The following is a 27,349-nucleotide window of genomic DNA, read 5'->3' on the forward strand; positions in this document are numbered from 1 at the left end:
GGGTTAAAAACCCCTCAGTGGTCAAGTGGTTAAGGTGGCCACACACACCATACAGTTTTTTTACATTTCTTTTCAATTCTGGAATTACAAACAATTTTTCCCTTGCGCAGCGCTATGCAATAGAAGGTGTCACTGTTCTGTCAGCCTTCTGCTTTCATCCATACCCATTACTGATCAGATTCAGCACACAGCTATCTTTACAGCAAGCAGTGTCAGCCCATAGAAGGTGGGAATTCCACACTGGAGTGCTGAAAGGAAAGAACCCACCAATCAGGGCGCTCCATGACCTGTCAGTCATAGAGAATGTAAATAATCCAATCACGTAATCACGTTCCCTCAGTACTCCTTGCATGCCTAGTCCTCAGCAAAAAGCGAAGAAAGCCCAGGCCACCCTCCTCCCTGGATCAGTGTGGGAATTTCTGTAGCCATTACTTGGAGCTATGGCTGGACTGATTGCATCAGCATTGGGGAGATCCACACATGCCATAGTGCGGGCCATACCAGACTCTCTGTGCCTGGAGGCTCTGAGGACCGAGAGTGACAGCACGGTGGACTTGGAGCTGGCCAGGAGGCAGCATGATGGATATATTGGGGTTCTCCGGGATCAGCTGGGCCTGCATGTGGTGGAGCTGTCGGCTGAGGAGAGCTTACCGGACGCCCCATTCGTGGAAGATGCCGCGGTCGTTTGTGGGGGGACGGCGCTGATCACCAGACCGGGGGCTCCTAGCCGAAGGAAGGAGGCAAGTACCTTAAATCGCTGTCTGTAGTTTTGTATCAATAATAATCTTTTAAAAAAGAAATGACAGTAAAAGCCATCGATTATCATCTGTGTAGACAGATTCATCCTGGCAGATCAGTTAATTCAGACGATAATTGCTGTTAATGGCCACTAACAGTTCAATTTGTAGCGACAATTTTTTTTGAGCGATCAGATCATTCTGATTGGAAGTGAAATATCGTAATACATCAATTGGAGCCATTACTGGTTAAAAGATTTGCCTATCAATCTTTTTATCTGTAATCGGACGTAATCGCAAGCTATTGATTGGTTATGATCGTAATGATCTAATTTTAACCAATCAATGACAAGATTTGATGTTATTACGAACGGAAGTGAACGATTCTTTCTGTGAAGAGAATTTTGCTGATGAGAAAGATTTTTAGTTGTGGCATCTCTGGTGACTTTCTCTACAAAAGGAGTAAAAAAAACTAAAACCACACACACATAATCAACGGAGATTATTTACAACCAATCCGATCACATCCAATCAGAATTATCTAATCGCTCAAACAATTTTTCGCTAGAAATTGGACCGTTGGTGGCCGCGTTAAGTGGTTCAGTCCATTAAAAATATGTGCACTGAAATTCGCACTTCCTCATTTTTCACGATTCCCACTAATGACCCGGACGCCGTACCGTTGTTGTGCTGTCGCTGAATTGAAATGTAGGCTGATACTGTTCGGTCTTCACTTACTGTTGGGGATCGCTGGTTTTCAATGATCATAGTCTACTGTGTGTATGGAACTGCAGATCTACTTTGGGTCGTATATGATCCTAGTAAAGCCAGCTGGGAACTGAAAGGGGACCTGAAGTGAGAGGGAAATGGAGGCTGACATATTTAATTTAAAGAGAAACTGTCGTGAAAATCTTAAAATTTAAAACACATACAAATAAGAAGTACATTCCTTCCTGAGTAAAATGAGAGGTAGATTACTTCTCTCCTATCTTGCTGTCACTTACAGTAGGTAGTAGAAATCTGACATTACCGACAGGTTTTGGCCTAGTCCATCTCTTCATAGGGGATTCTCAGCATAGCCTTTATTCTTTATAAAGACATCCCTTGAAAAAGATTTACAAAGATGCTGGCCAGCCTCCCTGCTTGCTGCACAGTTTTTTGGCAGTTGGACGGAGCAACTGCCATTCACTAAGTGCTTTTAAAAATAAAGAAAACCCTGAGAACCCCCCTATGAGAAGAAGGACTAGTCCAAAACCTGTCGGTAATGTCAGATTTCTACTACTTACTGTGTAAGTGACAGCAACATAGGAGAAAAGTAATTTATGGCTCATTTTACTCTGGAAGAAACCTACTTCTTATTTGTATATGTTTACATGTATTTTAAATGTTAATATTTTTATGACAGAGGGCATTTAAGCAATACCAGTTGCCTGGCTGTCCTGCTGATCCTCTGCTGCTAAAATGTTTAGCCACAGACCCTGAACAAGTACAGACCCTGAACCAGCATGCAGATGAAATCTGGTCTGACTGAAGTCTGACTGGATTAGCTGCATGCTTGTGTGTCTGGTGTGATTCATACACTACTGCAGCCAAGGAAATCAGCAGGACACCAGGCAACTGGGATTGTTTAAAAGAAAATAACTATGACAGCTTCCATGTAGCTCTTGCTTCAGTTTTCCTTTAATGAGTTAATGTGAGGGTCATAAAACATAATGGCTGTGTTGGTTTACATAAATACATAGTCTACCTGGAGGTGCCAATGCAGGGCTGCGTTCCCAGAACTGCTAGTTCACTGAAGCCTGGTACACACTTTCAATTTTGATTGACCAACCGCCGACCAATTTTAATATCTCCATGTAGTATGAGGATCTACCTACACAATCTGCTCATAGTATTCAATATCTGTTCAACCTTATACTACATGGAGGGGTTAAAACTGTTCAGTGATTGTCCAATCAAAATTGAAAGTGTGTGCCAGGCTTAATGCTAGCCACCCATGGGAAGATAACAGCCTAGAACAGGAAGCGGTCAATCAAAAATCACTCAAGTAGTAGTCATAAACTTTACCACCTTAGAGATTTTACAACATGCTTGATTACCTTTTCAATCGATAAATGGAGGCACATTGATTGATCAGGTCTACTAGGGGCAATAGATCTCTGGCAAATGTGATAAAAGTTATCCAATAAAGTGGATAAATCAAAGCTTCTATTTGACCATAAAAATGTATGAATAAATAGCATATTGCGCCCCTCTATAAGGGCCATTGCACACCTAAAAGCGCTAGTTTAATCGCAAACACTCAGCGCTTTTACAAGTGATTTTTCAGAGTGATTTTAAGCATGTGACCAGCGATTTTCTAATTGTGCCTAGCAAATTTTTTAGGAGCGTTTTGGAGTAGTGTTTTATTATTTTCTGTTACAGTAGAGCTGTAACTGAACAGCTTCTGTAACAAAAATGCTTAGAAAATCGCTCTGATCTAGAGTTTTTCAGAGCAATTGTCCACTTTCCTGTACTTAACATTGAGGCTGAATCGCCTCAGAAAAGCGCAGAAATACTGCAGGACCCGCGTTTGCATTTGGGAGAAAATCACATCGCTCTGGTGTGATCTATTCCATTCAAAAACATTAGCCAAGTGCTTTTTAAAGCGCTGGCGTTTTTAAAAGCGCTCAGAAGAGCTCTTGGTGTGCACCAGCCCTAATTCAAACACTGCGGATTTAGATGATTTGGTTCACTACACCTGAAATAAAATGAAAAAAATACCAGCATGCATTAAGAGGTGTTGGCGCTCAAACAGTTAATAACCAAAGTCCAACCACTGCATGAACATAAAAGTCACTTGGTTGGTAAATATCTTCCAAGCCCTTGATGTAAAGGATATTTACTAACCAACCGACTTTTATGTTCGTGTAGTGGTTGGACTTTGAACGCCAACACCTGTCTATCCATACTGGTATATATGACCAGCCTACGCTTACTGTGGTCTGATAAGGTTGCAAGCATATATATATATATATATATATATATATATACTATATATATATATATATATATATATATATACTATATATATAATATATATATATATATATATATATATATATATACATATATATATACATATATATATATATATATATATATATATATATATATATATATATATACTTATAGGGCTTGATTCACAAAGTGGTGCTAACTGTTAGCACGCCTGTGAAAACCCCCTTAGCACGTCTAAACGAGCTTTTCGCGCGTAAAACTTTATGTGCGCAAAACTTTACGCGCGTACTGCACAGAGCGCAGGGCGCTTCGCGCAAAATGCCCATTAAAACCTATGGGACTTAGCGCGCATAGGACTTTGCGCGCGCTAAACTTTGTGCGCGCAAAGTTAGCGCGCGATCTGATTGAGAAATCCGGTGCTAACCTACTTAGCACCCTAGTCAGCACTAAAAGACTTTAGACGTGCTAAGTAAGTTAGCACCGCTTTGTGAATCAAGCCCATATACTGTGTGTATATATATATATATATATATATATATATATATATATATATATACTATATATATATATATATATATATATATATATATATATATATATATATATATATATATATATATATATATATATACAGGGGCGTAACTAGACTTGACAGGGCCCCCCTGCAAAAATGATAGCATTTGGTCCCTGAATCCCACGTGATCGGGAGATGACGAATGGCAGCAGAGAGTGTTCTACTGTGAAGATATTGTTAACACGTATTACTTTTACAAGACTGTTTTTTTCTACCTACATACTGTGAAGCAGTGTCTGGAAGCAGGACAAAATTACACACCTGCACACGGTTTTTGTGAGCGAATGGGGAAGTTTCTTTGGTAATTGGCTGCACTTGCAGTTGGGGAGAAGGAGGAGGGGCTCACAAAGCCTCTGGGCCTCCTGTGATGGGAGGAGTCACAGGGGTGAAAGTTACACCCCTGCTGACCAGATGCAGTGATTAGAACAATTGTGCAGAGAGCCCTTAGTTGTCAGTCTCTCAGGACAGGGTCCCCTGTGGCCTCTGGGCCCCCCTGTGGCTGCATCCCTTGCAAGGTCTATTGTTATGCCTCTGTATATATTATATATATATATATATATATATATATATATATATATATATATATATACATAGCAACAATAGTTGTGATACCTGTGGAGCTGAACTCTTGCACCCAACAGAAGGGAAACATGGAGGAATACACCCTATGTGTATTTATAGAGTTTAGCCTGTCTCAATTCCCCCTCATTTGTGACTTATCACAAGTGTCATTTGATCTCTCAGCTGTGTTCAGCCGGCTGCATTGGCAGAGCAGCTCATTTTTAAACACAGGATGTTAGCCCTATGTCTGCTCCCATGAAAGCAGAAAGTAGGCACACTGCAGATTTATTGCAGGATGTGTATCAGCTGTAGCAAATAAATGTTTTTCTTTAAAGGTTATTATGCTGTTGCTTATCTTTAAGAGCAGAGGGAAAGTTCTGAGTTCAGGTCCGCTTTAGGATGCTGAACACATGCAACATATCAGTTCATGTAAAAGACCCCAAAAATGCTTTTGTACTCTGTTTACACCCTTGTTTTTCACGCATGCGCTGTGCTCGCAAACGTATCTGGAGATCTCATGTACATCTTGTTTAACGTATAACCGTCTGCAGATCAGATCTGACAGGATGGATTTGAGACAAACATCTTTCGTTGCTATATTTGAAGGTCTTTTGTAAACTTTTTTTTTTTTTTTTTTTTTATTAAGATTGGCCTCAATTCACTAAGATCATGCTGGAGATAATAAAGCAAGAGAAAACGGTACTTATCCGTTAGCCGGGCGCATCCGGCAGGTGGCGCTGTTGATGTTAATTCCAATCATAATTACTTCACGTAAACCTGTGAATGTAAACCGCCGGATGCACCCGGCTTAAACAGATCAAGCCGCCGGCTTGCTTCGTGTCTCGCTCTTCTCCCCCTCTTGCCCTCTCTCCTATAGAACACTGGGGAGGGGACATGCGTGTCCCCCAAGAGTCGTTCGTCGCAATGCCGCGACGAACGACTCTGAAGGGACACGCATGTCCCCTCTCCAAGGCTCATACGAGAGAGGGCAAGAGGGGGAGGAGAGCGAGACACTCATGAAGCAAGCCGGCGGCTTGATCTGTTTAAGCCGGGCGCATCCGGCGTTTACATTCACAGGTTTACGTGAAGTAATTATGATTGGAATTAACATCAACAGCGCCACCTGCCGGATGCGCCCGGCTAACGGATAAGTACCGAGAAAACTTACCTCCACACAGTGAGAGAGTTATCTTATCTCTTCATTCCTTAAGTTACCTCCTCTGTAGTTAATTTACCTCCTCTGTAGTTATTTTCACACGCAGTTAATTAACAGCCTGTCTTTAACTCTGGAGTTATTTTAAGGATTGGAGAGTTAACTTAAAGACAGAAGAGTTAACGTTAGGCTTGCCTGAGGTAAAATGTTTCCTGAATACTACATGCCTCATCACCATGGTAACAACTCTAGAAACGTTATTAAAGACAGGAGATAAGCTTAGTGAATTGAGGCCATTATCTGCAGATGATCTTTGTTTTTCCAAAGACTTTTATGACCTGTGTGCCTAGGATCCTCAGTTATTTGCAGTTCAGGAGTTCGAGATTTTGCTTGATAATTCACGATCGCGTGCAAACGCGAAAATGCGAGCAAAAACGGCCGTGATATGAGTTATCACGGTTTAGTGAATCAAGCCCCTTAGGGCATTTTCGAATTTTTTAAAAGAGGAACTCCAGTGAAAATAATGTAATAAAAAAAGTGCTTCATTTTTACAATAATTATGTATAAATGATTTAGTCAGTGTTTGCCCATTGTAAAAGCTTTTAAATCCCTGATTTACATTCTGACATTTATCACATGGTGACATTTTTGCTGCTGGCAGGTGATGTCAGTGGAAGGAGATGCTGCTTGCTTTTTTTGGCAGTTGGAAACAGCTGTAAACAGCTATTTTTCCCACAATGCAGTGAGGTTTACAGACAGGAAACTGCCAGGACCATGGTCCTCACTAATGTCCTGTGGGAGGGGTTTCACCACAATATCAGCCATACAGAGCCCCCTGATGATCCGTTTGTGAAAAGGAAAATATTTCTCATGGGAAAGGGGGCATCCGCTACTGATTGGCATGGAGTTCAATTCTTGGTCAAGGTTTCTTTTTAAGCGCCGGCGATTTTGAAAATCGCCCTAAGAGCGCTTGTGCAATGATTCCCTATGAGAGTGTTCACATCTGAGTGGTTCATTTCAGTTCCGCTCAGCAAAGCGCTTCCTGTACCATTTTCTGAGCGTTTTTGCTGAAGGTATAGGAAAACCGCAAAGTGCTTGAAAAAGCGCGTTGTATAGCGATTTCCCCAGCGCTTTGATGAATAAATACATTGTATTTATTCATTTCCGGGTGAAAGAGTTCACTTCCTGACTGACAGGAAAAGAAAAATCGAACTGCTCTTGAAAAGCTCTCAGAAAGCACTTTCTGAAAAATCGTAGTGCGCAGTGGAGCGCCAGGAGGCGGAAAAAAACGCCCAAAAAATTGAAAATCGCTGGCGTGAGCGATTTCGATTTCAGGTGTGAAAAAAACCTCAGGGCTGGTGCACGCCACAAGAGCTTTTCAAACACTAGAGATTTTAAAATCTCTGGCTAATGCAATTCTATGGGGGATTTTTTCTAAATCACATAGCTCCAGTGTGAACACACTCATAGGATAACATGAGCATGAGCATGAGCTTTTAAAATCAAAAGCACTCAGGAAAGCTCTTGCAGTGTGCAACAGCCCTCAGTCTGAGAAATCTGCTCATCTGAAAAATTATTTGATAGAACAATGGGGTGTCATCTGAAAATCTCCATACTGCCTCATAGCATTTTCCTCACAAAATGTTGTTTTTTGTTCACAAAAGGGTGCTAACTCCGGTAGCACGCCCAAAGTTTTTATTCATCGCGCGCAAAGTTTAGTGGTGTGCGCGAAATGTCGCAACGGGTGCGATCAAAACGTCACCGTGCGATGTTTTTAGGCGCACCCGGTGCAACGTTTTGAGCGCACCCGATGCGACGTTTTGCGCACACCGCGCAGCGCTAAACCTTGCGCGTCTTAAAGGGCTTTAAGCGTGCTAAGGGGCTTTTAGGCGTGCTAACTAAGTTAGCACCCTTTTGTGAATCAAGCCCTATGAGATTTTCTGGCAGATTTACTGTCAGATCGATTATTTCTAACATGTCCGATCTGATTTCCGATCGATTTCCGATAGGAGCGAACCGAAAACAGTCGGAAATCAATCGGAAAACGATCGATGTGTTGGAAATAATCGATCTGATAGTGAATCTGCTAGAAAATCTCATAGTGTGTACCCAGCATTATAGCAAACAATCGCATAACGCTATCACGTAATCACATAATGTAAGTGCAGTAAAGTTAAGTCTTATTGGGTGCTGTGCGTAAAGTCTTGTAATACCTTATATACTCGCGTATAAGCCTAATTTTTCAGCACAAAAAATGTGCTGAAAATGTACCTCCTCGGCTTATATGCAAGTTATTGGAGCAGAACGGATGGTTGAGCCAGTTTTGTTACTAGCAGAGGAGCTTAAGGATTGTGCACTAGTGATCTCTTGCCAGCTGGCTCCCTGCTGTGTCCGTGCTCCTCATCCCCTGCAACATGGTGTGCAGCATGTGCTGCTGAAGACTACCTGCATCCCCTGGCTTGTGGAGTGGAGCGTGCTAGCAATGTGTCAGCGGTGCACACATAATGACATAGTTATTTGGGTTGAAAAAAGACATACATCCATCAAATTCAACCAGAAAAGTACAAAATCAGCCTGCTCCCTCACATATCCCTGTTGATCCAGGGGAAGGCAAAAAACCCTTACAAGGCATGGTCCAATTAGCCCCAAAAGTGTAAAAAGTTCCTTCCCGACTCCAGATGGCAGTCAGATAAAATCCCTGGATCAACACCACTGGGCATTACCTAGTTATTATAGCCATGGGTGTCTTTCAACGCAAGGAAAGTATCTAAGCCCCCTTTAAATGCAGATATAGCATTTGCCATAACTACTTCCTGTGGCAATGCATTCCACATCTTAACCACTCTTACTGTAAAGAACCCTTTCCTAAATAAATGGCTAAAACGTTTTTCCTCCATGCGCAGATCATGTCCTCTAGTCCTTTGAGAAGGCCTAGGGACAAAAAGCTCATCCGCCAAGCTATTATATTGCCCTCTGATGTATTTATACATATTAATTAGATCCCCTCTAAGGCGTCTTTTCTCTAGACTAAATAAACCCAGTTTATCTAACCTTTCTTGGTAAGTGAGACCTTTCATCCCTCCTATCAATATAGTTGCTCGTCTCTGCACCTGCTCTAAAAATGGTGCAATGATCGGGGATTCTTCCTGCGTGGCAAGTGCTGTGTCTCATATCCATGACGCCATCTAGTGGTGTCTTGAGACACAGCTGTATCATGCTTGGGGCACATCTGGCTACTGTGGATTGAGCTATACTGGGGAGGGAGCTTATACACGAGTCAATCACTTTTTTTTTCCTGGTTTCTGAGTGGAAAGTGGGTACCTCGGCTTATACGCGGGCCAGCTTATATGCGAGTATATACGATAATCCTCCTAACATTTGTATAGCGCTTTTCTCCTGTCGGACTCAAAGTGCTCGAGAGCTGCAGCCACTAAGGGCGCGCTCAAGTGGCCGCACACCACGGATTTCGATTTTGGCCCCTCATGTGATTGAGTTTGAGAGGCTTCATATGCCTTCCTCTACCACCGCTTGCTGGGACCCTCTGGAAGTTCCCGGCCACGTTTCTCTTCACGCACGAGCGCAGGCTCGACCATACTCACGCAGTGCGGCCGGGCTCCTGCATGAAGAGCAGAGCGTCCCAGAGCTTCAATTCGACAGCTTCTTGTCAGATTTCATTGGAGGTTCTGCAAGCAGCAAAGGAGGTCCCTCTCCTATACAGTTCCCTGGTGTCTAATGGTTCTCCCTCCCCTCTACAGTTCCCTGGTGTCTAGTGGCTCTCCTCCCCATACAGTTCCCTGGTGTCTAGTGGTCCCCCTCCCCTGTGCAGTTTCCCAGAGTTTAGAGGTCCTTTCTCCCCTATGCAGTGTCTAGTGGTCCCCATCCCCTATACAGTTTTTTCGTGTCTAGTGGCCCCCCTCCCCTATAAAGTTCTTTGGTGTCTCGTGACACCCCTCCCTCCCCTATACAGTTCCCTGGTGTCTAGTGGAACCCCCTTCCCTCTTCTATACAGTTCCCTGGTGTCTAGGGCTTGTCCCCTCCCTCCACCATATTGTTTCCTTGATGATCTTGGGCTTCACCTCCAATATAACTTCTCTGGTGGTGTAGACTGGGCCAAACATAATGCAAAGAGGGGAAACCCCTCGGGGCCAAATCTGATGGCTCTGCGATCCAGATTAGGCTTGGGGGTGGAGTTTGACGTGTATGCTTTATGTATGCTTTCGGTAAACAGTACATGACCGGTGCACTTCGCGAAGCCCAGACACTGCTACATCTGTGAGGATGGCATGCTCTCTCACGCATGGATAATTCTTTTGCAGCGTTCTCATGAATATTCATGGCGTGCCCATCAGCCGTTACGTCAGTGGAAGCTGGCACAGGGAAGCTGTTATTACCAGCAATTAGCAGTGCTGCACACATTCTGCTTTAAGACTCGCAGTCGCTCTGATGAAACTGCTGGGAAGGAGGTGGAGATGCAGAAATTGCACACGGAGGAGGAAAATTAAAGGAAACCCATTACCATCTTTTTCTTTGTTAAAAAAAAAAAAAAAAAATGCCAGTTCCAGGGTTGTCATGGAGATCTTATATCCTCAGCAGCGTACAAGTCACAAATCTAAAACAAACTTGCAGCCGGTTGACCCAGAAAACTCGATCAACGGCCATTCAGAAAAAAAAGGGATGGCGCAACAGCCAGTGAAGATGTCAGCCTCCGTGTCCCTCTCACTACAAGTGTGCCTTAAGGCAAGGGGTAACACCCCCCCCCCCCCAAACTTAGAGGCACCGTAGTAACAAATAGTAGAGTGAAGTCAATTATTCAATATACATTACAGAGGAACTGTCACGAAAATCTTAACATTTAAAACACATACAAATAAGTATGTTTCTTCCAGAGTAAAATGAGCCATAAATTACTTCTCTCCTATGTTGCGGTCACTTACAGTAAGTAGTAGAAATCTCACATTACCGACAGGTTTTGGGCTAGTCCATTTCTCCATAGGGGATTCTCAGCATGGCCTTTATTCTTTATAAAGACACTCCCTGAAAAAGATTTATATAAAGATGCTGGCCAGCCTCCCTGCTCACCGTACACTTTTTTGGCAAGAACTGCCATTCACTAAGTGCATTTTGAAAATAAAGAAATCTCTGTGAACCCCCCATGAGGAGATGGGCTAGTCCAAAACCTGTCGGTTCTGTCAGATTTCTACTACCTACTGTAAGTAAAAGCAACATAGGAGGAAAGTAATGTATGGCTCATTTTACTCAGAAAGAAACGTACTTCTTAATTTCATATGTTTACATATATTTCAAATTTTAAGATTTTTGTGACAGAGGTTCTTTAAACAAACATTCCACAGTGATCCACCTGCCAGCAGTCCGGGCAGAGTAGTGAATAGCGCTTTCGCCTTGCAGCGCTGGGTCCCTGTTTCGAATCGAAGCCAGGACACTGTCTGCATGGAGTTTGTATGTTGTCTGCATGGAGTTTGTATGTTGTCTGCATGGAGTTTGTATGTCTGCATGGAGTTTGTATGTTGTCTGCGTGGGTTTCCTCCCACATGCCAAAAACATATTTGGCTCTAGACTATGAGGGACATATAACTATGGTAGGGATTAGATTGTAAGCTCCTCTGATGGACAGTTGGTGACATGATTATGTACTCTGTAAAGTGCTGCGGAAGATGTCATCGCTCTATAAATACTAAATAGTGATAATTCCCACTTTTATGTTAAAGGGAATCTAAAGCGAAAATAAACTTATTATATAATGATTTGTATGTGTAGTTCAGCTGAAGGTGGCCATACACTTATAGATTTGCAGCAGATTCAGCCATCAGATAGATTTCTGGCAGATGCCTGTCAAGTCGAATCTGACAGGAATCTGATGTGTGCCTCATACTAGGAACAGATTTCCAATCGATCTAAATGCATTATTGGACCATTAGATCCAATGCAACTCTATGGGCCATCGATCTGCTGCCAGCAGCCGATCTACCTAGATTTTCCATCCTGTCAGATAGATCAAATCTATAGAAATCGGCCGCAAATCGATCAATAGATTGGATAGAATCGATCAATGGCTGAAATCAACCAGTTTATGGGCCCCTTTAGATCCAATGCAATTCTATGGGCCGATCTAGATTTTCCATCCTGTCAAATAGATCAAATTGATTGAAATCGGCCGCAAATCGATCGATAGTTTTCATAGTATCGATTTCTGATCGATCGTTTCCATAGAATCAATTGATCGATCTATGGTTGAAATTGAAAAGTGTATGGGCCCCTTAAGAAATAAAACATTAGCAGCAGAGTTATGAGTCTATTATTGTTTCCAGTACTGGAAGAGTTAAGAAACTCCAGTTGTTATCTATGCAAATGAGTCACTCTCCTCAAAGTGGCAGAGAGCTCTGTCTTCTGAAGCTTGTTATCTCAAGTGTCAGTCACTGTATTTTGTTTTCCTGCAGAGGAAAGTTCAAAAGTTCACTGGCCTGCTCTGTAAAATCATTTAGAATGCTGAGTTGTGTGTAAACTGCAAATATTAGAGAATGATAGTGTTATAAAAAAACAAACAAACTATATAACTGAAAATAAAAATATGAGACTATTTTCTTTGCTACTAATGTTCTAGTAATTACCCGTACTACACAAGCAATTCATTATATCATAAATGTTTTTTTTTCACTTCAGTGACACTTTAACAATCCTGGATTCAGCATTAGAAACTCTTCCTATATATAGCTGTATGTAGCACCACCTTCTCAGTTATGGGTAGCTTAGGCTGTTTATTATGCAGAATTTTTCTTCCTGTGTCCTCTGGAAGACCAGGTGTTATTTCTGTTCACTTTGGAACACACATTAAGGGCCCTTTTCCACTAGCGCGCTTGCGCTAGCTAAATCGAAAAATCGCAAACCGCTAGCGATTTTACAATCGCTAGGGTTTGCTAAATAACATAGGAATCGCGGTAGGGTATTTCCACTACCGCGATTAGTTTTTTTTGTCAAACGCGATCGCGCCGCGGTGCGATCTTTGCCGCGATTTTGCTATGCAGTACAGTGCATAGCAAAATCGTGAACGCAATCGCCGGAGGTTTCCTGACTTTTGCGATTCACCAATCGCTAGCGTTCAGCGTGAACGCTAGCGACTGCTAGTGGAAAAGGGCCCTAAAGAGGATCTGTAACTTGAAAAAAATCCCTCTGGGGGATACTTACCTCAGGAGGGGGAAGCTCTGGATCCTAACGAGGCTTTCCTAGTCCTCCAGTGTCCCGACGATCTCCTGCTGCAGCCTCCTGAACCGCGGTGAGGTAAATATTTACCTCCCTGCGATCCTGCGCAGGCGCACTAGAGGCTATCTGTTTGGGTTGAGGCGGAAATAGCCAAATCCGAATGGATCTGCTCTACCGCACAGGCGTGAGTCCTTTACACCTGCGCAGTGGAGCGGATACGACTGGGCCCAGCGATTTCCGCCTCACCCGAACGAAGAACCACTAGGATCGCGGAGAGGTAAATAAATCTCTACTTGTCAAGCTTGTCGGGGGAGGTTTCAGAGGAGCCAGCGCTGGATTCCCCGAAGCTTCAGAGGATGGGGAAGCCTCATTGGGACCCTGAGACTTCCCGCTCTGAGGTAAGTATGCCCCAGAGGTTTTTTTTTCCTTTATATATACAGGTTCTCTTTAAACAAACACATCCCACAGTGATCCACCTACCAACAGGAAAAATGTCACCACCTGTGATAAAAGTAACAGTGTAAATTGGGAAGGAGAAACATTTTACAATAGCCAAACGGTGAAAGGCTCAGTCAAGGCAGGATTGTGTATGTGGTGGTGTGTGTAGGTGTGACAGGACCTCTTCTGTCTGGAGGTGTGACAGGACCTCTTGTATCTTGTAGTGTGTACAGATGTGTGTAGGGGTGACAGGACCTCTTGTAGTGTGCACAGATGTGTGGTGGTGTATGAGATGGTAGTGTGTGTGTTAGTGTGACAGGGCCTCTTGCATCCTGTAGTGTGTGCAGGTGTGACAGGGCCTCTTGTAGTGTGTACAGATGTGTGCAGGTGTGACAGGTCCTCTTGCATCTTGTAGTGTGTACAGATGTGTGCAGGTGTGACAGGACCTCTTGCATCTTGTAGTGTGTGCAGATGTGTGCAGGTGTGACAGAGCCTCTTGTATCTTGTAGTGTGTACAGATGTGTGCAGGTGTGACAGAGCCTCTTGTATCTTGTAGTGTGTGCAGATGTGTGTAGGTGTGACAGGGCCTCTTGTATCTTGTAGTGTGTACAGATGTGTGCAGGTGTGACAGGGCCTCTTGTATCTTGTAGGGTGTACAGATGTGTGTAGGGGTGACAGGGCCTCTTGTATCTTGTAGTGTGTACAGATGTGTGTAGGGGTGACAGGACCTCTTGTATCTTGTAGTGTGTACAGATGTGTGTAGATGTGACAGGGCCTCTTGTATCTTGTAGTGTGTGCAGATGTGTGTAGGTGTGACAGGGCCTCTTGTATCTTGTAGTGTGTACAGATGTGTGTAGGGGTGACAGGGCCTCTTGTATCTTGTAGGGTGTACAGATGTGTGCAGGTGTGACAGAGCCTCTTGTATCTTGTAGTGTGTACAGATGTGTGTAGGGGTGACAGGACCTCCTTGTATCTTGTAGTGTGTACAGATGTGTGTAGGGGTGACAGGACCTCTTGTATCTTGTAGTGTGTACAGATGTGTGTAGGAGTGACAGGACCTCTTGTATCTTGTAGTGTGTACAGATGTGTGTAGGTGTGACAGGGCCTCTTGTATCTTGTAGGGTGTACAGATGTGTGTAGGGGTGACAGGGCCTCTTGTATCTTGTAGTGTGTGCAGATGTGTGTAGGTGTGACAGAGCCTCTTGTATCTTGTAGTGTGTACAGATGTGTGTAGGGGTGACAGGACCTCTTGTATCTTGTAGTGTGTACAGATGTGTGCAGGTGTGACAGGGCCTCTTGTATCTTGTAGTGTGCACAGATGTGTGTAGGTGTGACAGGGCCTCTTGTATCTTGTAGTGTGTACAGATGTGTGTAGGGGTGACAGGGCCTCTTGTATCTTGTAGTGTGTACAGATGTGTGTAGGGGTGACAGGGCCTCTTGTATCTTGTAGCGTGTACAGATGTGTGTGGGGGTGACAGGACCTTCTTGTATCTTGTAGCGTGTACAGATGTGTGTAGGGGTGACAGGACCTCTTGTATCTTGTAGTGTGTACAGATGTGTGTAGATGTGACAGGGCCTCTTGTATCTTGTAGTGTGTGCAGATGTGTGTAGGTGTGACAGGGCCTCTTGTATCTTGTAGTGTGTACAGATGTGTGCAGGTGTGACAGGGCCTCTTGTATCTTGTAGTGTGTACAGATGTGTGTAGGGGTGACAGGGCCTCTTGTATCTTGTAGCGTGTACAGATGTGTGTAGGGGTGACAGGGCCTCTTGTATCTTGTAGTGTGTACAGATGTGTGTAGGTGTGACAGGGCCTCTTGTATCTTGTAGTGTGTACAGATGTGTGCAGGTGTGACAGGGCCTCTTGTATCTTGTAGTGTGTACAGATGTGTGTAGGGGTGACAGGGCCTCTTGTATCTTGTAGTGTGTACAGATGTGTGTAGATGTGACAGGGCCTCTTGTATCTTGTAGTGTGTACAGATGTGTGTAGGGGTGACAGGGCCTCTTGTATCTTGTAGTGTGTACAGATGTGTGCAGGTGTGACAGAGCCTCTTGTATCTTGTAGTGTGTACAGATGTGTGTAGATGTGACAGGGCCTCTTGTATCTTGTAGTGTGTACAGATGTGTGTAGGGGTGACAGGGCCTCTTGTATCTTGTAGTGTGTACAGATGTGTGTAGGGGTGACAGGGCCTCTTGTATCTTGTAGTGTGTGCAGGTGTGACAGGGCCTCTTGTATCTTGTAGTGTGTGCAGATGTGTGTAGGTGTGACAGGGCCTCTTGTATCTTGTAGTGTGTACAGATGTGTGCAGGTGTGACAGGGCCTCTTGTATCTTGTAGTGTGTGCAGATGTGTGTAGGGGTGACAGGGCCTCTTGTATCTTGTAGGGTGTACAGATGTGTGCAGGTGTGACAGGGCCTCTTGTATCTTGTAGTGTGTACAGATGTGTGTAGGGGTGACAGGGCCTCTTGTATCTTGTAGTGTGTGCAGATGTGTGCAGGTGTGACAGGGTCTCTTGTATCTTGTAGTGTGTACAGATGTGTGTAGGTGTGACAGGGCCTCTTGTATCTTGTAGTGTGTGCAGATGTGTGTAGATGTGACAGGGCCTCTTGTATCTTGTAGTGTGTACAGATGTGTGTAGGGGTGACAGGGCCTCTTGTATCTTGTAGTGTGTGCAGATGTGTGCAGGTGTGACAGGGCCTCTTGTATCTTGTAGTGTGTACAGATGTGTGTAGGGGTGACAGGGCCTCTTGTATCTTGTAGTGTGTACAGATGTGTGTAGGGGTGACAGGACCTCTTGTATCTTGTAGTGTGTACAGATGTGTGTAGGTGTGACAGGGCCTCTTGTATCTTGTAGTGTGTACAGATGTGTGTAGGGGTGACAGGACCTCTTGTATCTTGTAGTGTGTGCAGATGTGTGTAGGTGTGACAGGTCCTCTTGTATCTTGTAGTGTGTACAGATGTGTGTAGGGGTGACAGGACCTCTTGTATCTTGTAGTGTGTACAGATGTGGGTAGATGTGACAGGGCCTCTTGTATCTTGTAGTGTGTACAGATGTGTGTAGATGTGGCAGGGCCTCTTGTATCTTGTAGTGTGTACAGATGTGTGTAGATGTGACAGGGCCTCTTGTATCTTGTAGTGTGTACAGATGTGTGTAGGTGTGACAGGGCCTCTTGTATCTTGTAGTGTGTACAGATGTGTGCAGGTGTGACAGAGCCTCTTGTATCTTGTAGTGTGTACAGATGTGTGTAAATGTGACAGGGCCTCTTGTATCTTGTAGTGTGTACAGATGTGTGTAGGGGTGACAGGGCCTCTTGTATCTTGTAGTGTGTACAGATGTGTGTAGGGGTGACAGGGCCTCTTGTATCTTGTAGTGTGTACAGATGTGTGTAGGGGTGACAGGACCTCTTGTATCTTGTAGTGTGTGCAGATGTGTGTAGGTGTGACAGGACCTCTTGTATCTTGTAGTGTGTACAGATGTGTGTAGGTGTGACAGGGCCTCTTGTATCTTGTAGTGTGTACAGATGTGTGCAGGTGTGACAGGGCCTCTTGCATCCTGTAGTGTGTGCAGGTGTGACAGGGCCTCTTGTATCTTGTAGTGTGTGCAGATGTGTGTAGGGGTGACAGGGCCTCTTGTATCTTGTAGTGTGTACAGATGTGTGTAGGGGTGACAGGGCCTCTTGTATCTTGTAGTGTGTGCAGATGTGTGCAGGTGTGACAGGGCCTCTTGTATCTTGTAGTGTGTACAGATGTGTGTAGGTGTGACAGGGCCTCTTGTATCTTGTAGTGTGTGCAGATGTGTGTAGATGTGACAGGGCCTCTTGTATCTTGTAGTGTGTACAGATGTGTGTAGGGGTGACAGGGCCTCTTGTATCTTGTAGTGTGTACAGATGTGTGTAGGGGTGACAGGGCCTCTTGTATCTTGTAGTGTGTACAGATGTGTGTAGGGGTGACAGGGCCTCTTGTATCTTGTAGTGTGTACAGATGTGTGTAGGGGTGACAGGACCTCTTGTATCTTGTAGAGTGTACAGATGTGTGTAGGGGTGACAGGACCTCTTGTATCTTGTAGTGTGTACAGATGTGTGTAGATGTGACAGGACCTATTGTATCTTGTAGTGTGTACAGATGTGTGTAGGGGTGACAGGGCCTCTTGTATCTTGTAGTGTGTGCAGGTGTGACAGGGCCTCTTGTATCTTGTAGTGTGTACAGATGTGTGTAGGGGTGACAGGGCCTCTTGTATCTTGTAGTGTGTACAGATGTGTGTAGGGGTGACAGGACCTCTTGTATCTTGTAGTGTGTACAGATGTGTGTAGGTGTGACAGGGCCTCTTGTATCTTGTAGTGTGTACAGATGTGTGTAGGGGTGACAGGGCCTCTTGTATCTTGTAGTGTGTACAGATGTGTGTAGGGGTGACAGGACCTCTTGTATCTTGTAGTGTGTACAGATGTGTGTAGGTGTGACAGGGCCTCTTGTATCTTGTAGTGTGTACAGATGTGTGTAGGGGTGACAGGACCTCTTGTATCTTGTAGTGTGTGCAGATGTGTGTAGGTGTGACAGGTCCTCTTGTATCTTGTAGTGTGTACAGATGTGTGTAGGGGTGACAGGGCCTCTTGTATCTTGTAGTGTGTACAGATGTGTGTAGGGGTGACAGGACCTCTTGTATCTTGTAGTGTGTACAGATGTGTGTAGGGGTGACAGGGCCTCCTTGTATCTTGTAGTGTGTACAGATGTGTGTAGATGTGACAGGGCCTCTTGTATCTTGTAGTGTGTACAGATGTGTGTAGGTGTGACAGGGCCTCTTGTATCTTGTAGTGTGTACAGATGTGTGTAGGTGTGACAGGTCCTCTTGTATCTTGTAGTGTGTACAGATGTGTGTAGGGGTGACAGGACCTCTTGTATCTTGTAGTGTGTACAGATGTGTGTAGATGTGACAGGGCCTCTTGTATCTTGTAGTGTGTACAGATGTGTGTAGGTGTGACAGGGCCTCTTGTATCTTGTAGTGTGTACAGATGTGTGTAGGGGTGACAGGGCCTCTTGTATCTTGTAGTGTGTACAGATGTGTGTAGATGTGACAGGGCCTCTTGTATCTTGTAGTGTGTACAGATGTGTGTAGGGGTGACAGGGCCTCTTGTATCTTGTAGTGTGTACAGATGTGTGTAGGGGTGACAGGGCCTCTTGTATCTTGTAGTGTGTACAGATGTGTGTAGATGTGACAGGGCCTCTTGTATCTTGTAGTGTGTACAGATGTGTGTAGGGGGTGACAGGGCCTCTTGTATCTTGTAGTGTGTACAGATGTGTGTAGGAGTGACAGGACCTCTTGTATCTTGTAGTGTGTACAGATGTGTGTAGGGGTGACAGGGCCTCTTGTATCTTGTAGTGTGTACAGATGTGTGTAGATGTGACAGGGCCTCTTGTATCTTGTAGTGTGTACAGATGTGTGTAGGGGTGACAGGACCTCTTGTATCTTGTAGTGTGTACAGATGTGTGTAGGGGTGACAGGACCTCTTGTATCTTGTAGTGTGCACAGATGTGTGTAGGGGTGACAGGACCTCTTGTATCTTGTAGTGTGTACAGATGTGTGTAGGGGTGACAGGACCTCTTGTATCTTGTAGTGTGTACAGATGTGTGTAGGGGTGACAGGACCTCTTGTATCTTGTAGTGTGTGCAGATGTGTGTAGGGGTGACAGGACCTCTTGTATCTTGTAGTGTGTACAGATGTGTGTAGGGGTGACAGGACCTCTTGCATCTTGTAGTGTGTACAGATGTGTGTAGGTGTGACAGGACCTCTTGCATCTTGTAGTGTGTACAGATGTGTGTAGGGGTGACAGGGCCTCTTGTATCTTGTAGTGTGTACAGATGTGTGTAGGTGTGACAGGGCCTCTTGTATCTTGTAGGGTGTACAGATGTGTGTAGATGTGACAGGGCCTCTTGTATCTTGTAGTGTGTACAGATGTGTGTAGGGGTGACAGGGCCTCTTGTATCTTGTAGTGTGTACAGATGTGTGTAGGGGTGACAGGACCTCTTGTATCTTGTAGTGTGTACAGATGTGTGTAGGTGTGACAGGGCCTCTTGTATCTTGTAGTGTGTACAGATGTGTGTAGATGTGACAGGGCCTCTTGTATCTTGTAGTGTGTACAGATGTGTGTAGGTGTGACAGGGCCTCTTGTATCTTGTAGTGTGTACAGATGTGTGTAGATGTGACAGGGCCTCTTGTATCTTGTAGTGTGTACAGATGTGTGTAGGGGTGACAGGACCTCTTGTATCTTGTAGTGTGTACAGATGTGTGTAGGGGTGACAGGACCTCTTGTATCTTGTAGTGTGTACAGATGTGTGTAGGGGTGACAGGGCCTCTTGTATCTTGTAGTGTGTACAGATGTGTGTAGGGGTGACAGGGCCTCTTGTATCTTGTAGTGTGTACAGATGTGTGTAGGGGTGACAGGGCCTCTTGCATCTTGTAGTGTGTACAGATGTGTGTAGGTGTGACAGGGCCTCTTGTATCTTGTAGTGTGTGCAGATGTGTGCAGGTGTGACAGGACCTCTTGTATCTTGTAGTGTGTGCAGATGTGTGCAGGTGTGACAGGACCTCTTGTATCTTGTAGTGTGTACAGATGTGTGTAGGGGTGACAGGGCCTCTTGTATCTTGTAGTGTGTACAGATGTGTGTAGGGGTGACAGGGCCTCTTGTATCTTGTAGTGTGTACAGATGTGTGTAGGGGTGACAGGACCTCTTGTATCTTGTAGTGTGTACAGATGTGTGTAGGGGTGACAGGACCTCTTGTATCTTGTAGTGTGTGCAGATGTGTGTAGGTGTGACAGGGCCTCTTGTATCTTGTAGTGTGTACAGATGTGTGTAGGGGTGACAGGGCCTCTTGTATCTTGTAGTGTGTACAGATGTGTGTAGGGGTGACAGGGCCTCTTGTATCTTGTAGTGTGTACAGATGTGTGTAGATGTGACAGGGCCTCTTGTATCTTGTAGTGTGTACAGATGTGTGTAGGGGTGACAGGACCTCTTGTATCTTGTAGTGTGTACAGATGTGTGTAGGTGTGACAGGGCCTCTTGTATCTTGTAGTGTGTACAGATGTGTGTAGATGTGACAGGGCCTCTTGTATCTTGTAGTGTGTACAGATGTGTGTAGGGGTGACAGGACCTCTTGTATCTTGTAGTGTGTACAGATGTGTGTAGGTGTGACAGGGCCTCTTGTATCTTGTAGTGTGTACAGATGTGTGTAGGTGTGACAGGGCCTCTTGTATCTTGTAGTGTGTACAGATGTGTGTAGATGTGACAGGGCCTCTTGTATCTTGTAGTGTGTACAGATGTGTGCAGGTGTGACAGGTCCTCTTGTATCTTGTAGCGTGTACAGATGTGTGTAGGGGTGACAGGACCTCTTGCATCTTGTAGTGTGTACAGATGTGTGTAGGTGTGACAGGGCCTCTTGTATCTTGTAGTGTGTACAGATGTGTGTAGGGGGGTGACAGGACCTCCTTGTATCTTGTAGTGTGTACAGATGTGTGTAGGTGTGACAGGGCCTCTTGTATCTTGTAGTGTGTACAGATGTGTGTAGGGGGTGACAGGACCTCCTTGTATCTTGTAGTGTGTACAGATGTGTGTAGGGGTGACAGGACCTCTTGTATCTTGTAGTGTGTACAGATGTGTGTAGGGGTGACAGGACCTCTTGTATCTTGTAGTGTGTACAGATGTGTGTAGGTGTGACAGGGCCTCTTGTATCTTGTAGTGTGTACAAATGTGTGTAGGTGTGACAGGGCCTCTTGTATCTTGTAGTGTGTACAGATGTGTGCAGGTGTGACAGGGCCGCTTGTATCTTGTAGTGTGTACAGATGTGTGTAGGGGGTGACAGGACCTCCTTGTATCTTGTAGTGTGTACAGATGTGTGTAGGGGTGACAGGACCTCTTGTATCTTGTAGCGTGTACAGATGTGTGTAGGTGTGACAGGGCCTCTTGTATCTTGTAGCGTGTACAGATGTGTGTAGGTGTGACAGGGCCTCTTGTATCTTGTAGTGTGTACAGATGTGTGTAGGTGTGACAGGGCCTCTTGTATCTTGTAGTGTGTACAGATGTGTGTAGGGGTGACAGGGCCTCTTGTATCTTGTAGTGTGTACAGATGTGTGTAGGGGTGACAGGACCTCTTGTATCTTGTAGTGTGTACAGATGTGTGTAGGTGTGACAGGGCCTCTTGTATCTTGTAGTGTGTACAGATGTGTGTAGGTGTAACAGGGCCTCTTGTATCTTGTAGTGTGTACAGATGTGTGTAGGGGGTTACAGGACCTCCTTGTATCTTGTAGTGTGTACAGATGTGTGTAGGGGTGACAGGACCTCTTGTATCTTGTAGTGTGTACAGATGTGTGTAGGTGTGACAGGGCCTCTTGTATCTTGTAGTGTGTACAGATGTGTGTAGGTGTGACAGGGCCTCTTGTATCTTGTAGTGTGTACAGATGTGTGTAGGGGTGACAGGACCTCTTGTATCTTGTAGTGTGTACAGATGTGTGTAGGTGTGACAGGGCCTCTTGTATCTTGTAGTGTGTGCAGGTGTGACAGGGCCTCTTGTATCTTGTAGTGTGTACAGATGTGTGCAGGTGTGACAGGTCCTCTTGTATCTTGTAGTGTGTACAGATGTGTGCAGGTGTGACAGCCTCTTGTATCTTGTAGTGTGTGCAGGTGTGACAGGGCCTCTTGTATCTTGTAGTGTGTGCAGGTGTGACAGCCTCTTGTATCTTGTAGTGTGTGTAGGTGTGACAGGGCCTCTTGTATCTTGTAGTGTGTGCAGATGTGTGTAGGTGTGACAGGGCCTCTTGTATCTTGTAGTGTGTGCAGATGTGTGTAGGTGTGACAGGGCCTCTTGTATCTTGTAGTGTGTACAGATGTGTGCAGGTGTGACAGGGCCTCTTGTATCTTGTAGTGTGTACAGATGTGTGCAGGTGTGACAGGGCCTCTTGTATCTTGTAGTGTGTACAGATGTGTGTAGGTGTGACAGGGCCTCTTGTAGTGTGTATAGATGTGTGCAGGTGTGACAGGGCCTCTTGTATCTTGTAGTGTGTGTGTGTACAGATGGTGGTGTATGAGATGGTGTGTGTGTAGGTGTGACAGGGCCTCTTGTACTAGGCACAGATGTGTGCAGGTGTGACAGGGCCTCTTGCATCTTGTACTATGCACAGATGTGTGTAGGTGTGACAGGGCCTCTTGTACTAGGCACAGATGTGTGCAGGTGTGACAGGGCCTCTTGTACTAGGCACAGATGTGTGCAGGTGTGACAGGGCCTCTTGTACTAGGCACAGATGTGTGCAGGTGTGACAGGGCCTCTTGTACTAGGCACAGATGTGTGCAGGTGTGACAGGGCCTCTTGTACTAGGCACAGATGTGTGGTGGTGTGACAGGGCTACTTGTACTAGGGACAGATGTGTGGTGGTGTGACAGGGCCTCTTGTACTAGGCACAGATGTGTGCAGGTGTGACAGGGCCTCTTGTACTAGGCACAGATCTGTGCAGGTGTGACAGGGCCTCTTGTACTAGGCACAGATGTGTGCAGGTGTGACAGGGCCTCTTGTACTAGGCACAGATGTGTGGTGGTGTGACAGGGCCTCTTGTACTAGGCACAGATCTGTGCAGGGGTGACAGGGCCTCTTGTACTAGGCACAGATGTGTGCAGGTGTGACAGGGCCTCTTGTACTAGGCACAGATGTGTGCAGGTGTGACAGGGCCTCTTGTATCTTGTAGTGTGTGTGTGTACAGATGGTGGTGTATGAGATGGTGTGTGTGTAGGTGTGACAGGGCCTCTTGTACTAGGCACAGATGTGTGCAGGTGTGACAGGGCCTCTTGTACTAGGCACAGATGTGTGTTGGTGTGACAGGGCCTCTTGTACTAGGCACAGATGTGTGGTGGTGTGACAGGGCCTCTTGTACTAGGCACAGATGTGTGCAGGTGTGACAGGGCCTCTTGTACTAGGCACAATGTGTGCAGGTGTGACAGGGCCTCTTGTACTAGGCACAGATGTGTGGTGGTGTGACAGGGCCTCTTGTACTAGGCACAGATGTGTGCAGGTGTGACAGGGCCTCTTGTACTAGGCACAGATGTGTGGTGGTGTGACAGGGCCTCTTGTACTAGGCACAGATGTGTGCAGGTGTGACAGGGCCTCTTGTACTAGGCACAGATGTGTGGTGGTGTGACAGGGCCTCTTGTACTAGGCACAGATGTGTGGTGGTGTGACAGGGCCTCTTGTACTAGGCACAGATGTGTGCAGGTGTGACAGGGCCTCTTGTACTAGGCACAGATGTGTGGTGGTGTGACAGGGCCTCTTGTACTAAGCACAGATTTGTGCAGGTGTGACAGGGCCTCTTGTACTAGGCACAGATTTGTGCAGGTGTGACAGGGCCTCTTGTACTAGGCACAGATGTGTGGTGGTGTGACAGGGCCTCTTGTACTAGGCACAGATGTGTGGTGGTGTGACAGGGCCTCTTGTACTAGGCACAGATGTGTGCAGGTGTGACAGGGCCTCTTGTACTAGGCACAGATGTGTGCAGGTGTGACAGGGCCTCTTGTACTAGGCACAGATGTGTGCAGGTGTGACCGGGACTCTTGTACTAGGCACAGATGTGTGTTGGTGTGACAGGGCCTCTTGTACTAGGCACAGATGTGTGCAGGTGTGACCGGGACTCTTGTACTAGGCACAGATGTGTGTTGGTGTGACAGGGCCTCTTGTACTAGGCACAGATGTGTGGTGGTGTGACAGGGCCTCTTGTACTAGGCACAGATGTGTGGTGGTGTGACAGGGCCTCTTGTACTAGGCACAGATGTGTGGTGGTGTGACAGGGCCTCTTGTACTAGGCACAGATGTGTGCAGGTGTGACAGGGCCTCTTGTACTAGGCACAGATGTGTGGTGGTGTGACAGGGCCTCTTGTACTAGGCACAGATGTGTGCAGGTGTGACAGGGCCTCTTGTACTAGGCACAGATGTGTGCAGGTGATGCAGCCGCCTCCTCTCCTCCATGAATGAAGCCTCAGCACCAGCAGGGAAGAAGGATGCAGCAGCCGCAGCATCCAATCAGGTGGCAGCAGCAGCGAGTGTCGGCTAATGGGCGGGCGCATTACATGTGCGGAGCTGGCTGGTGCTGCACAGCGCTGGGGCTGCGGCTCTCTCCCGGCTGGACGCACGCACGGCAGGCAGCATGTCAGTGGGGCGCTGCACACACGCCATCGTGCGCTCCATCCCCGACTCCTTCAGCCAGCAGGCGCTGCGCACCATGGACAGCGGCCAGGTGGACACGGCCCGGGCACGCCGGGAGCTGGAGCTCTACACCCGGCTGCTGCGCGACAAGCTGGGGCTGCAGCTCATCCAGCTGGAAGCAGACGACTCCATGCCCGACGCCCCCTTCGTGGAGGATGTGGCCGTGGTGCTGAACGAGACGGCGCTGGTCACCCGACCCGGGGCTCCCAGCAGGAGGAAGGAGGTGAGAGGCGCTCGCTGTGCTGGGAGGATTAACCCCTCCTTCACCGGCCCCTGCTGATAGCTGTAACCCTACACACAATACTGCCTGCTCCTAAACATGCTCCATGGCCTGCTCCTATACATGCTCCAGCACCTGCTCTTATACCTGCTCCTACTGCTATACATGCTCTAATGCCTGCTCCTATACCTGCTCCTACTCCTATACATGCTCAAGTGCCTGATACTATACAATGCCGGCTCCTACACATTCTCTAGCGCCTGCTCCTAAACATGCTCCAGTGCCTGTTTCCCAACATGCTCCAGTGCCTGCTTCTAAACATGCTCCAGTGCCTGTTTCCCAACATGCTCCAGTGCCTGCTCCTAAACATGCTCCAGTGCCTGCTTATAAACATGCTCCAGTGCCTGCTCCTAAACATGCTCAAGTGCCTGCTCATAAACATGCTATAGTGCCTGCTCCTATACATGCTCCAGCGCCATCCTCTATGCATGCTCCAGCGCCTGCTCCTATGCATGCTTCAGGGCCTGCTCCTATGCATGCTTCAGGGCCTGCTCCTATGCATGCTCCAGTGTCTGCTCCTATGCATGCTCCAGGGCCTGCTCCTATACATGCTCCAATGCCTGCTCTTATACTTGCTCCAGTGCCTGCTTCTGTACATACTCCAGTGTCTGCTCCTATGCATGCTCCAGCGCCTGCTCCTATACATGCGCCTGCGCCTAAACATGCGCCAGGGCCTGCTCCTATACATACTCCAGTGTCTGCTCCTATGCATGTTCCAGTGCCTGCTCCTATACATGCTCTAGCACCTGCTCTTATACCTGCGCCTACTCCTATACATTCTCCAGTGCCTGCTCCTATACCTGCTCCTAAACATGCTCCAGGGCCTGCTCCTATAAATGCTCCACTGCTTGCTCCTATACATTCTCCAGTGCCTGCTCCTAAACATGCTCCAGGGCCTGCTCCTATAAATGCTCCACTGCTTGCTCCTAAACATGCTCCAGCGCCTGCTCCTAAACATGCTCCAGGGCCTGCTCCTAAACATGCTCCAGGGCCTGCTCCTAAACATGTGCCAGGGCCTGCTCCTATACATGCACCAGGGCCTGCTTATAAACATGCTCCAGGGCCTGCTCCTAAACATGCTCCAGGGCCTGCTCCTAAACATGTGCCAGGGCCTGCTCCTATACATACTCCAGTGTCTGCTCCTATGCATGCTCCAGGGCCTGCTCCTAAACATGCGCCTGGGCCTGCTCCTCTACATACTCCAGTGCCTGCTCCTATGCATGCTCCAGTGTCTGCTATGCATGCTCCAGGGCCTGCTCCTATACATGCTTCAATGCCTGCTCTTATACTTGCTCCAGGGCCTGCTCCTGTCCATGCTCCAGCGCCTGCTCCTACACATGCTCCAGCGCCTGCTCCTATACATGCGCCAGGGCCTGCTCCTATACTTGCCCCAGTGCCTACTCCTGTCCATGCTCCAGGGCCTGCTCCTATTCATGCTCCAGGGCCTGCTCCTGTCCATGCTTCAGCGCCTGCTCCTATACATGTGCCAGGGCCTGCTCCTATACATGCTGCAGGGCCTGCTCCTGTCCATGCTTCAGTGCCTCCTATACCTGTTCCAGGGCCTGCTCCTGTGCCTGCTGCTACCAACTCTATAGACAGTGATAGTTGCTGGGATTAACTCTTTACAAGGATTTCTCAATGTTCTAGCATTATGAGAGGTTGTATTAAATGTTCCCCCTATTGTGACTGACATCATCATAAGATCTGAAGTATGCCTTGACACGTTATCTGAGTGGAATATTCCATATTTTTATGACTGTGCCTTATTTAGCAGGATTATTATTTTGTGTTTTAATATGAAGTAACATCTTGGGCAGTGTGTGTACGTGTATATACACAGACACACACAGACACACACAGACACACACACACACACACACACACACACACACACACACACACACACACACACACACACACACACACACACACTATACACACACACACACACACACACACTGTACACACACACACACACTGTACACACACACACTGTGTACACACACTGTACACACACACTGTACACACACTGTACACACACTGTACACACACAACAGACACACACACACACACACACACACACACACACACACACACACACACACACACACACACACTGTATACACACACACACACACTGTACACACACTGTATACACACA

General features: G+C 46.4%; 1 protein-coding gene across 2 annotated transcripts in view; it reads left to right on the top strand.

Moving 5' to 3' along the window:
* Positions 1–308: 308 nt before the first annotated feature.
* Positions 309–27,349, top strand: part of DDAH1 (dimethylarginine dimethylaminohydrolase 1) — a 146,584-nt gene continuing 119,543 nt past the window's right edge. The window contains exon 1 of one of the 2 annotated variants that reach the window (XM_068239112.1): positions 309–740. In XM_068239112.1, the coding sequence (XP_068095213.1) occupies positions 441–740 (300 nt within the window). In that variant the 5' untranslated portion in view covers positions 309–440. Of the gene's footprint in view, positions 741–24,765; positions 25,132–27,349 lie in introns of those variants that run through there. The other variant, XM_068239113.1, reaches the window with a different exon arrangement.

The sequence above is a fragment of the Hyperolius riggenbachi genome, chromosome 6 (genome assembly GCF_040937935.1).
Source record: "Hyperolius riggenbachi isolate aHypRig1 chromosome 6, aHypRig1.pri, whole genome shotgun sequence".
In the NCBI taxonomy this organism is placed as follows: Eukaryota; Metazoa; Chordata; class Amphibia; order Anura; family Hyperoliidae; genus Hyperolius; species Hyperolius riggenbachi.